The 12,041-nt window shown below is 40.0% G+C and overlaps 1 protein-coding gene across 1 annotated transcript in view; it reads left to right on the top strand.

Moving 5' to 3' along the window:
- Positions 1 to 12,041, top strand: part of STK3 (serine/threonine kinase 3) — a 134,319-nt gene that overhangs the window by 16,416 nt on the left and 105,862 nt on the right. The window contains exons 5-6 of the mRNA XM_039548215.1: positions 10,681 to 10,845; positions 11,270 to 11,437. Of these exons, the coding sequence (XP_039404149.1) occupies positions 10,681 to 10,845; positions 11,270 to 11,437 (333 nt within the window). The remainder of the gene's footprint in view (positions 1 to 10,680; positions 10,846 to 11,269; positions 11,438 to 12,041) is intronic.

Genomic DNA, 12,041 nt, shown 5'->3' with positions numbered 1-12,041 from the left:
TTGTTTGCCTTGGAGAGCCAGAAATATCAGCTGAATTTTTAATGTATTTCCAGTTTGAGTCAAACTCTCTGCATATAAAGTTATCATCTGGGCAATAAAATTTGTCTCCATACAAGGAATTAAGCCAAGTTTCATTATGGTCTTCCACATATATTTTAGTTTACAATAAAAGAATCTTTATAAATTTTAGATGGGTTTATTGCTATATATTATTGTGGTGAGGAAGTGGAGGAAATGTAGAAAAACTGCAGGTGAAAGGTTACTCTTTTGAATTTGGATGTTTATTTTAGAGGTGGTAAGGAAGGAGGTGAACAGTGTGCCACTAATTTGGAATAAGTGATAATTTTAATTTGAAAGGGACCTCTGGAAGTCAGCTAGGTGAATCTACTCTTCCAAGGAAGGAAGTCCAGTTAGTGTTTAGGACCTTGTTCAGATCAGTGTTAACAATCTGAAAGGTGAGAGACTCAACAGTCACTTTCTCCAGCTCTGTGAACTTAGTTATTCTTGTATGTTCAGTGAGGATTGTTTTGGTTTGTTCTAGCCCCTCTAGTCCAGTTCTAGCTGGACTCTCCAATTTGTCAGCCTATCTTTTGTAGCAGCCTGGAACTGGGCACAGTGTTCCAGATTTGGCTTCACAAGTGCTAAATAAAGGGGAATATTTACTTGACCTGACTGTGCTTTCCTAATGAAGGCCAGTGTATGGTTAGGCTGTATTGCTGATGTTGCTGACTGATGTTCAGCTTGTCTTCTGGAGCCACCCAGAACCTTTCCTGCAGGAGTGCTCGCTGCCACATTGATTGTCAGTCCATACTGGTCATGACATGGGGTTCTCCTCTCCTGGTGTGGGACTCTGTTGACTTTGTTGAGCTACTAGATTTGTTGTCAGGCTTATTCTTCGAGCTTTTAGAGATCCCTCTACATGGCAGCCCTGCCCTGTCTTTTAGTGTATTGACTGTTTCCACCCTGTTTCATGTCATCCACAAACCATGATGGGGTGTGTTCTTGCTTGTTGTTCAGGTTGTTGACCAAGATGTTGGGAGTATTCACCCTATGATCAGTCTCTGAGAACACTGCTTCTGTCTGGCTCTTGGTTACATTATGAACCACTGCTGAGCCTGGCAGTCCAGCTGGTTGTTCTTCTACATCTTCTCCATGATTCCCCAGGTTTAGCTAAAAATATCTATTGAAGACTGCCAACAGCCTTTGTAAAGTCAAACAAAATGACATCCTCGTCTTTCTCTTCATCCTCATAGGAAGGTGACCAGGTTAAATTGGCATGATTTCCTTCTGGTCAGCTTATGCTGCCTGTTTCCAGTCACCTTTTTATCTTTTGTGTGTCCAAAAATTAGATTCTCTGTGGATTCACCCCATAATATCCTGGGGCCTGAAGATGAGCTGATCAGCATGTGGTTCCTCTTGCCCATTTTGAAGATGACACCCTGGTTGCTGTAACCTTTTAAAGTTGATGAATAGTCGTCTTGAGTTGACATTAGCCAGCTCCTTGGCACCTTTGGATGTGTTTTATCTGCTCCCATGGACTTGTATTTGTCCAATTTACAGGAGTAATTCCTAACTTGTCCCGTTTTCCTACTAGGCAGAGACAACTGAGATCCAGAGAAACCCTACTAAAGGCTGATGCAAGGAACATGGTTGGGAGATTTCTGCATAGTTTGTCAATAGATTGAGCACTCAACACAAAATCTTTCTTACGTTTCCTTTCCCCTTTTTCTCTGCGTATAGACCAATTGTAGACAATCTTCTTGCTGTTCTGTTTCACTGTCCAGATTCAAGTCTGCCCTATTTTTGGCCTTTGTAATTCAACTCCTTTATATCCACGCAGTGCTCATTTATTTATCATTAGTAGTCTGTTCCTGCTCTTTGTATGCCATGTTTTTTGCACTTTAGCTCGGTTAGGAGTTCTTAGTTCATTCAAGATGGGTTCCTGCTGTGTTTACTTACCTTGCACGTCAGGAAGGACTGTTTTCATACTTTGAGGAGGTTGCCCTTTATGCTCAACCAGCTCTTTGTTCACTTGTAAGATTGTCCAAGGTCTCTCTTGGTGATGCTGTCAGAACCAGTGGGGATGTTATGAACAGGCGTGTAGTTTGTGAGCCAAGTGATCTATTTGCAGATGTGCTCTATTGCAATGGTGAGGTTGGTTTTAAACAGTGACAAGTTGGATAAGTGCTTCCTGTCAGAAAGGCATACAGTTGTATTGTTTTAGCAGACCTGTGGTAAGGGCTTCCAGGGAAGTTCTTGACTTTATTCACAGTTCTTAACCTTATTCTTGTCAGAAGAGGACTTTGAAAAACCAAACTGACTACATTGGTGCTGATCACCACTGTGTGTAGACGTGTCAATGTATGTACTGCTGAATCATAGTTAAAATCTGCACTTACTACAGTGCTAAAGAGGTTCTGTACTTTTCTTCATTGCTTCTAAGGTTGTGCTCAACATTTGGTTCAGTACTTCATAGATATCTTACAGGAAGCTGGAACATGGTAATGAAGGGCTGAGGAGTCTGACTTCCATATTCTGATCAGTTTTTGATCTCCCTGTGCCTATGTATTAATGTTAGCTAATGTTAAGCATGGGAGACACCTGAGATTTCCCAAAATCGTTTTTCATATGAGCCACTAGATATGTTTTAGATAATTTTGTGTTGCTGCTAGGCTATAGTAATTTTCAAACTACAGATAGAAGAAATGTGTTAGCACTATCTTTAATTATCCAGTACAAAAATGCTAATTTAAGGAAGAGAGAAGATATGGTCTCTTGCATATTATATTCAAGAAATATTATGAAAGTTATGTTACTGGGATTATGTAGTGAAAAACAAATCTTAAAAAATACCAACACTGATCGTCACCTATACAGTGAATATTTGTTGTTATGTTTATTGCAACATATTTTCTGTATTATTTTATGTGCAGCATGACTTGGGCTCAGTAATAACAACTCTTGCCGCCTCTCTTATGATCTTATGCCTAAGTTGTTATACTCTAGTAGCACTGGTAATTCTCTTATGGTAGTGAGTTCTTACTCTGTCCATTACTGTAATGTTGAGGTGTCTCCTTAGTTATAGGATTAAGTAGAGATTATCTGAAAGTCTTAGACCAAACCTTCTTTTCATAAGTAATGTCATGATTTGGTACTTTACTCCAAGACAGAGGCTGTGATTTTGTTTGAAGAGCACTGTCTTCACACATAGCCTACAGATCTGCTTTAAAAAAGAAGTCTGAAGTGTAGTTGCCCTGAAAGGGAGGCTCAAGGAAAGCGATTTCAGGACCGTGTAGTTTGTAACAGGTAGTGGGAACTAGAATCTAAGATTGGCTTCAGGCTAGAACTGTATCTGTAACAAATCTTTTTCTCTCTGAAGATTTCTGCCTTAATTCCCAAGTTAGATGTCAAGTATTACAAATGGCAAGGGTATTGTGGTAACTGTCATTCTTCTCGCCTCCTTATTTGCCCATCTCTCCTGCACCTCGGGTTTTTTGTTAGTCCAGCCTTGTTTTCATGTAAATGAAGAATAGGAGAGGTGTGAGATTCTGATAGGATGTAATGTTTGAGCTTCATAGCTTCTGGTGGAAGAATGGCTCCTTTATTTGTCATGAGAGTGGACCTACCCGATGTGCTCAGCCTAATCAGAGTGTTTAGATGCAGTAATCTGATACTTCCTGAAAGCATCAGACTTAATGTGCATGTATTAGTGTAAAAAGAGCAGCTGGGAATGGACTTAAGCAGTTAAAACAATTCAGCTGACCCAGACCCCTTTAGAGGGGCCTCAGGAAGGAGAATGACTGCGCAGAGAACCTGTAGATGAGTTGTCCCAACAGCTGCATGGGTTAGGTAGTGTGTGATGAACTTGAATGTACCTCTCAGTCCCCCTTGTGTGTGGCATTCATAGTCGGCTAGATATAAATATGTGAATTAGCTGGTCTCCTAATAGATGTGGAACACTGGAATTTGCTGCTTTGCTCCAGATTTTGATTTTAAAGATTGGCTTTGTGTCTAATGTATTTTATGTAGGCTGTAGAGTTGTTCACCTTTATTATTCACATTCTTTTTGATATATAATCTGCATGTGGTTTTGATGGTGAAGCATTAGAAACTGCTCTATGGCTGAATCATATTTAGAGGGTAGCACCAACCCATCAAAGGGACAGCATACAGGATTAGAACTAGCCAAAGATACCAAACCGATTAGTGTTCCACAAGGTTTAAGTGAGGATCTTGACACGAATGGAAATCAGAAACAAAGCAGAAAGATTATGACTGTGAAATTATACTAAGGTACAACGTATAGAGCTGTGCTGATGAAAGAAGGATGGCGTGCATTTAAAAGCTCAGAATAAAGTAGACCAACTCTTCTACAGGAAAGATACTGCCCATACAGATTGATCAGGAATAGTATAGTGTAAGAACCATACATCTAGATCAGATTAGCACCACTGACTGGAACATAATTTTATATTAATACGAATTAGTTTTGTTTCTTTTAATGGTTCTGTGTCGTGATTTTCAATGGCATTGCTTGTATGTCAATATCCAGCTACCTCTAGAACCAGAGAGTACTGGCCATTGAGTAGATGGCGAGTTGTGTGCTGTGACAAAGCATGTAATGGTCTGGTTCTGTACTTAGCTGTTTGTATGTTGAAAGTCACTTGTAGGGACACACACACTATACTACCTACATAGTGACTTTTCACCATGCTTATGAAGACAGATTATGATTTAGAGTAAAGAAGGGAGGATACATAATTAGGAAGCATTTTTGATGTGGATTTTAGGAGTTTATTTGTGGTTTTGTGAATAAATGAGTAGTTGTAGGAGCTTTGGATCTGTTTTTATGCACTTTGGTCCCTTGTTGCTTCCAACAATTGGTAGGCTAAAAAATGTGTCTGCTTGCATTTTTTTTCCCCAAATTCCATCAGGTTTGCATTAGTTTACATGTCAGCTAGCCTCTATGATGTAAAGACGAACTATATGTTATTTTTTGTCACGTTTAAAAAAAAATTTCAATATTTCCCAACAAAATAGTTTTTTTCCTATCTGGTAAATATGAAGACATAAGGTGTTGATGCATTTAGGTAATCTGTATTCAGGAATATGTCTGTATGTCCTTTTTATGCAAGTTTAGAATGATGGAATACATTGTAAAATCCAGATGGGGTTAACTGCTATGCTCATCACAGGGAGAAAACCAGAATAGAACAGAAAACAATATTTCAGTTAGAAGCGTCCTACAGTGGTTATCTGGTCCTACTGCCTGATCAGTTCAGGGCTGACCAAAAGCACGTTATTAAGGGCTTTGTCCAAATGCCTTTTACACAGTGACAGGCTTGGGGCATCCACCACCTGTAGGAAGCCTGTTCCAGTGTTTGACCACTCTCAATAAAGAAATGCTTCCTAATGTCCAGTTTACACTTCCCCTGGTGCAGCCTTGAACCATTCCCACATGTCCTATCCCTGAATACCAGAGGGAAGAGCTCAGCATATCCCTCTCCTTGTCCCCTCCTCAGGAAGCTGTAGAGATCTGTGAGGTCACCCCTCAGCCTCCTTTTCTCCAAATAAAGCAAGCCCAAAGTCCTCAGTCCCTTCAAACAGGACACTGCCTCCAGCCCCTTTCACCACCTTTGCTGTCCTCCTCTGGACACATTCACATCCTTTGCCCTCATTCTTCAGCTGAGGGGCCCAGAGCAGCACCCAGAGCTCAAGGTGAGGCCGCACCAAGGCTGTACAGAGGGACAGTCATCTCTGTGACCGGCTGGTGATGCTGAGTTTGATGCACCCCAGGAAGGGGTTTGTCCTCTGGGCTGTCAGGGCACACTGCTGACTCCTACTGAGCCTGCTGCTGACCAGCACACCCAGATCCCTTCCTGCAGGGCTGCTCCCGAGCCATTTCTCTCCCGGTTTATGCTTGTCCCTGTATCTCTCCATTCCAGGCATAGAATCTGTCATTCAGGCTTGTTCAGTTTCATCCTGTTAATCATTGCCCAGTGCTCCATTCTCTCCAAATCCCTCTGCAAGGCTTTTTGTTCAAACAGCATCTCCCACTTCGGTATCCTCGGAGAACTTTGCTAATGGTGCATTCAATTCCTGCATGCAGATCATTGATAAAAATAGTAAATAGAACTGGCCCTAGAATTGTGGGTGTGTCACTCGTGATAGGTCACCAGCCACATGTAGCCCCATTCACTACAACCCTTTGAGCCCTGCCCTTCAGCCTCCAGATCACTGTGCATATGGTCATCTGGCAGAAGAATGCTGTGAGTAACAGTATCATAAGCCTTACTTAAGTAAAATCTAGTATCCACCACTTACTTTTCATTCACTGCGTTATCATAGAAGGGTATCAAATTAAACAGGACTTTCCCTCTGTGAACCCATGTTGACAGTGCTTGGTGATTTCATTGTTCTTTCAAAGCCTTGCAGTAGTACCTAGTGTGATGTTTTCCATTAGTTTTGCAGAAACTGAGATTAGACTAACAGATATGTTGATTCCTGGGTCTTCCTTCATGCCCTTTTTGTAAATTGGAATAACCCTGCCTGGCTTTCAGTCAGCACGGACCTCAGCCACTAATTTTTCAAGAACTAAAGCTAGTGATTTTACCTCCTTAGGAACACATACCTGCTTTTTGTTCAGACAGTTCAGACATACTTGCAGTTTAAGACATGACTTAGTTATTCCTTAGTAAGTTATATTTTTTTATATATATATATAAATAATATATTAAGATATATTTTGGAATTTTTTTATTTTGGGGTGGTATTCAAAATTTAAATGTAGACAAGTCAGCTAAAACAAGCCACTCCATGATTTATTCAAATTGGTGTAAAATGCACCTAATTTTGTTGTATGGAGTTGTAAATTATACTAGTACAGAATCATTGAATGGTTGATGTTGGAAAGGACCTCTGGAGGTCATCTGGCCCAACCAGCCTGCTAAAGAAGGGCCGTCTCGAGTTGGCTGCACAGGGCCATGTCTGCATGGTCTCCAAGGAGGGAGACTCCACAATCTCCCTGGGTAACCTGTTCCAGTGCTTAGTCATGCTCACACTAAAAAGTTTCCTGCTGTTCAGAGGGAACCTCCTGTGTTTCAGAGTGTGCCCATTGCCTGTGCTCCTGTCACTGGGCACCGCTGAAAAGAGCCTGACTTCATTTTCTTTGCACCTTCCCTTCAGTTATTTGCATACATTAAAAAAATTCCCCATGAGCTTTATCTTCTCCAGGCTGAACAGTCCCAGCTCTCTCGGCCTGTCCTCATGGGAGAGATGTTCCAGTCCCTTGATCATCTTTGTGGTCCTTTGTTGAACTCTCTCTGGTGTGTCCATGTCTCTTGTACTGAGGAGCCCAGAGGTGGACCCAGCACTCCAGGTGTGGCCTCTGCAATGTGGAGCAGAAGGGAAGGATCATTCACCTCCCTGCACCTCCTGGCAACTTTGTCTAATGCAGCCAGGATACCATTTGCTTTTTGGCAGGCAGTGTACAAAATACTTAAATACCATGAACGTGTCCAAAAACATCTGCACAAGATGGTTCTGGTCTACAGGAACAACATAAGTGGAACTTTTTTTACAATGCTTAGTGCATCCAGTAAGGGAAGAAATGGTGTATGTATGGCTCAGCTGCTATACTGCATAGTTCCATAATGTTTCTGGGTTTAGAAGTATTCATGTGGAGAACATCGTATTTATGTGCTTTCACTTTTATGCATAGATGCTATGTGTTCTGCAAAAAGTTCAAATTGCACAAAAATAATGAAATTAATGATTTTGAAATACTTCCTAAAATACTTTTTTTTGTAGTCATTGCATAATAAAGTTCAATATGGCAGTGCATTATTTTCTGAAAAGGTAATTTTGTCTAGGGAAGGTGAGTGCACTTTCTTGGCATCTTGAGTAAGGCTGGAAATTCATTGCATGCTTCTAAATATTATTAGGTATTAAAGCCCAACATTTTGTCTCAGTATTATTGTGCACATACTTGGCCATGTTTAGCAATAGTATAAGCAGGAGTAATTTTAGTTGACTGCATCATGTTATATAGATGATGGTTATATGGAGCACAAGTGGATGAATCTAGGATGTCTGGAGTTGGGATTGATGTGTCTTGGAACTGCGTGTATCTGTTCTCCCTTCTTTTGTTCTGTGCTTCCCTGTAACTGCTGTTCGTGATAAACATGACTCATGCCCACTGCCTACTTAGAGGTGATGCTCACTTCTCTGGGCTTTTCTGACCACTCTGTGTATTTGGATGTGTAAATGCTTGGTTCTTCTGTAACATTTAGCTGTGCTAGAGCTTTGCTTTGCTGAGGGTCCCCAGATAGGGCATCAGGCTGCAATACTCCAGAACTCTCTTCTGGTTTGCTGGATTCTTGCTCCATAGCTTCTGTGCTAGCTTTTGGTTCCAGTATTCTCTTAAGCTCTCCTTTTGAGAGCCAGATTTTGCCATGCAGCTACAAAACCACTTCTCCATCTAGAGCTGATGATCCAAAGGTCTCCGTGTGGGTAATTTTTCAAGAACTAAGGTAGGGATTTACCTCCTTAGGAAACACAACATATTGAAGAGAGACCTCTGCTGTGTCCTCTAAGCACCATTTTTCATAATACTTGTTTCTAGACGAAAGTGGGCAGTAAGTCGTATGCTCGTCTTGCTACACATTTGTCAGTGCTTGGGATCATTTTCTGTTGCATGTTCAGGATTAACTGCATGGAAGTCTTTGGAGATTCAGGACATTGTATTGTTTTGGATATTGAGTGGATTTGGCAAAACTTGGGCAGAAAGTGTTAAACTCAGCAGGTCTTAAACCATTCATGATACAGTGTTTGTTAATAGCCAGAGTTTAAATTGCCTGTGTGAGTCTGCAGATAATCAGTTTTAGTGATTCACCATAGAATTTTTAGCTCACATAATGAGGATTGTCTCTTTCTCCAAATATCATTTCGACCATACTTCAGTTTATCTTACAGTTGATTTAATGTCCCTTCTTGCTTGACTCCAGATCAGGTAGACTCCATGGCACAATGCCAGGAAAGTTGTCTTATTTGAACAGGGTTTGCAGTTCTTCTGAAATACAGTCCTTTGAAGCAGCACAGCAGTCAGCATAAAGTAGCGCAAATAAAGGCTTTGAGCAGTGTGCTGCTAAATAAAAACACTTAAAGATCTCAGAGATAAATGGTGGGCATGGAATGCATAATGCACAGCAGAGGCGGTAACTGCTTGGCTTGGAGCTAATACCACCATCAGTTTCATCCTCTGCTTGCATAGGAAAAGGTTTATAAAATCTCTGGAACTCTTCCGGTATATCAACACATGCAGTTTTTTGAAAGCAATGCCAATCTGAGCAGCAGCTACTTAGCTTTGTCCTTCTTCACTATGCCATGAGTTGAATCCAGGAGCTGTTTTGTTGGAAAAATAATTTGGCAGAAAGGTTTGTTTTTAACTAGGGTTTGTTACAGTTGTTCAGTGGAAGGGCTGACACAGAGTGTGAATTACTGCTGTAGGTTGCAGGGAAAGGAGGACTGGAGCTTGGCACTGTTGTTTAAATAAATGTATGTGTAACTGTGCTCTTGGGCTCCACACCCAGGTTTTATGAGATTGGATAGAAGCTGCAATGGGGAAGTGGTTCGTTTTGTTAAATAAATAAAACTTGCTGTGAGCAGCTCAAGTGCAGATGATCTTGCTGACTAATAATATTTTTTCCTTGTTGTTGATTTGCTCTTTTGGCTTAGAGTGATCGTGAGTGGGTTTTTTGTTTCTTACAGGCTTTTGGTGGTGGTTGTTTTTTGGAGGGAGGTGTGGATGTCTACCAATTTCAGAACTGAAACTGGAAGGAATTGCCATTGCTTAATTTAATTTCTGTGTAGGATTGGAAAAGTAGAGAAAGGGGGAAAATGCAACCCAGCATTGCAGCCAAATTAGGGTGTTCATCTTCAGTTTTGCCATTTCTTGCATTTCTGAGAATGTGTCAAGTTCATTTGTTTAGTTCTTATATTAAAGCATCAGTGTCCTGTAATTAACTGGCATTTCAGTTGTATGGATAATTTCTTTGTATTTCCTTGAGAAATTGCATCACATGGAATGAATTATGTGTGTGCTTTTGCTTTTATTTGAGAACAAATGCTGATGAAAGTCTGAGGAGTTCTCAAGGGGGTCTGGTGTGTGAAAAAGAGACTCTTGCTGTTTCTCTGATAACACTTGTTCAGGAGCTTGAGTGTTCCTATTGTGTTGATAGAAAGCAATGAGGATAAACAGCTGCTAACTGATGACTTACTTAAGAGTCTGTGTTGTTTATGAAGCAAATAAAAGAAAATATGTCTCAGTTTTTTTACTGTGTTGTGTTTTCTTTGGTAATGAAATGTTTGTCAGCTTGTTGCCAGTTGACTTGCACTTACTGTATAATTTGTGATGGCGTATGACTCTGCAGTATATTAGAGTTAAGAGAAGCATTTTGGCCTACCAAGTCTATACCATGTTTTTTTTCTTTATAGTTGGCATTTAATAATTGATTTTTTATTCATTTTTTTAACTTCAGTTTTAAAGTTTTTCTGGTCTGCTAAAAAAAAATCAAACATTGTGCTCTTTATAATAATCACTATGAAATGATCATGTTTTAAATAGGTCAAATATATGGACTGTATGTGTATACCTGAAAATGGTTTTATGTTTTTTTGCAGCTAACAGAAGATGAAATTGCAACTATTTTGAAATCTACTCTTAAAGGACTTGAATACTTGCACTTTATGAGGAAAATACATAGAGATATAAAAGCTGGAAACATCCTTCTTAACACCGAGGGACATGCAAAATTAGCTGATTTTGGTGTGGCTGGCCAGTTAACAGTAAGTAACTGTGGAAAGATCATTTAAAAATGCTTTAGTGCTCCTAGCCTTGTTCTTCGACGTTTGTCTTCTGCCTTGAATTTTATGTCTGAGAGGTGTCACTGTCACTAGTGGTAGTGGCAGAACTAGCGTTCTTTATCACAGTGAGTATTTAATGTAGTGCAGGGCTATTTAGTTTTTAGTTGTTTGTTTTTATAACCCAGTGTATCAAGTGCCTGATAATCCCACTTTAAATTTTAGTTAGAGGCTTACGATTATTGTCACCAGTTTGGCCTCTGTAGGCTCATGGGCTGAATCTGTTTGGTCTTAATTGGAAGTCACTACCATTTGATCTTTGGGTGGATAATTTAAAATATAGAATTGGTATAAAAATAATCTGAAAATAAGCATCTCTGGTTTAATTGCATAAACAATATAATTACAGGATACAATGGCAAAACGTAATACTGTTATAGGAACTCCGTTTTGGATGGCTCCTGAAGTCATACAAGAGATTGGCTATAACTGTGTGGCAGACATCTGGTCCCTTGGTATCACTTCAATAGAAATGGCTGAAGGAAAGCCTCCATATGCTGATATTCACCCAATGAGGGTAAGTGAATGGTGGTATTTTTTGTTTGTTATATTAAAAACAAAAAAATCCTCAAGCCCACTGATCATTCAAAACCCCTTAATACTGGAATCATAAAGCTGTATGGTTTTGAATAGAGATTTTAATACTAACAATTTTTACTTTCCGCATTGCTTCCTATTGACTCCAGTTTGCCTGTGTTTTAAGACGTTTCTGTAAGGTTCCAGAATGCCTTTATCTCCACTTGAGAGGGAGCTACAGCAATAAGCTCTGAATTGGCTTTGGGGTAATATATCGAATCTGTTCTGTACTGTACCTGCACTTGGAGACTTCCATCACCAAGAGTCTGTCCTCTTTTGAAAGGCAGTTTTGAAATAAAGGTGACCTAAAGAAGAATTCAGAACTGTCCCATGGGAGCAGTGCTAATATTAGTAACACCTGACAGCTTTTATTTATTATGGCTCCTAAGGTCTTTTACTGAATTAGTTTACTTTTTGCAAAATAAAATGTAAATAGAATTAGTTGCTTCATGAGGAGTAGCAGTTACAAAGGAGTTACCTGGAGAAGTTCATGGGGAACAATGTTTACCTAGGGCTAACTTGACACTAGTCATGCTGTTATTTTG

The sequence above is a fragment of the Corvus cornix genome, chromosome 2 (assembly GCF_000738735.6).
Source record: "Corvus cornix cornix isolate S_Up_H32 chromosome 2, ASM73873v5, whole genome shotgun sequence".
NCBI classification, from domain to species: Eukaryota; Metazoa; Chordata; class Aves; order Passeriformes; family Corvidae; genus Corvus; species Corvus cornix.
Note: the sequence above shows the minus strand (reverse complement) of the source record. Positions and strands in the feature narration are given on the sequence as shown.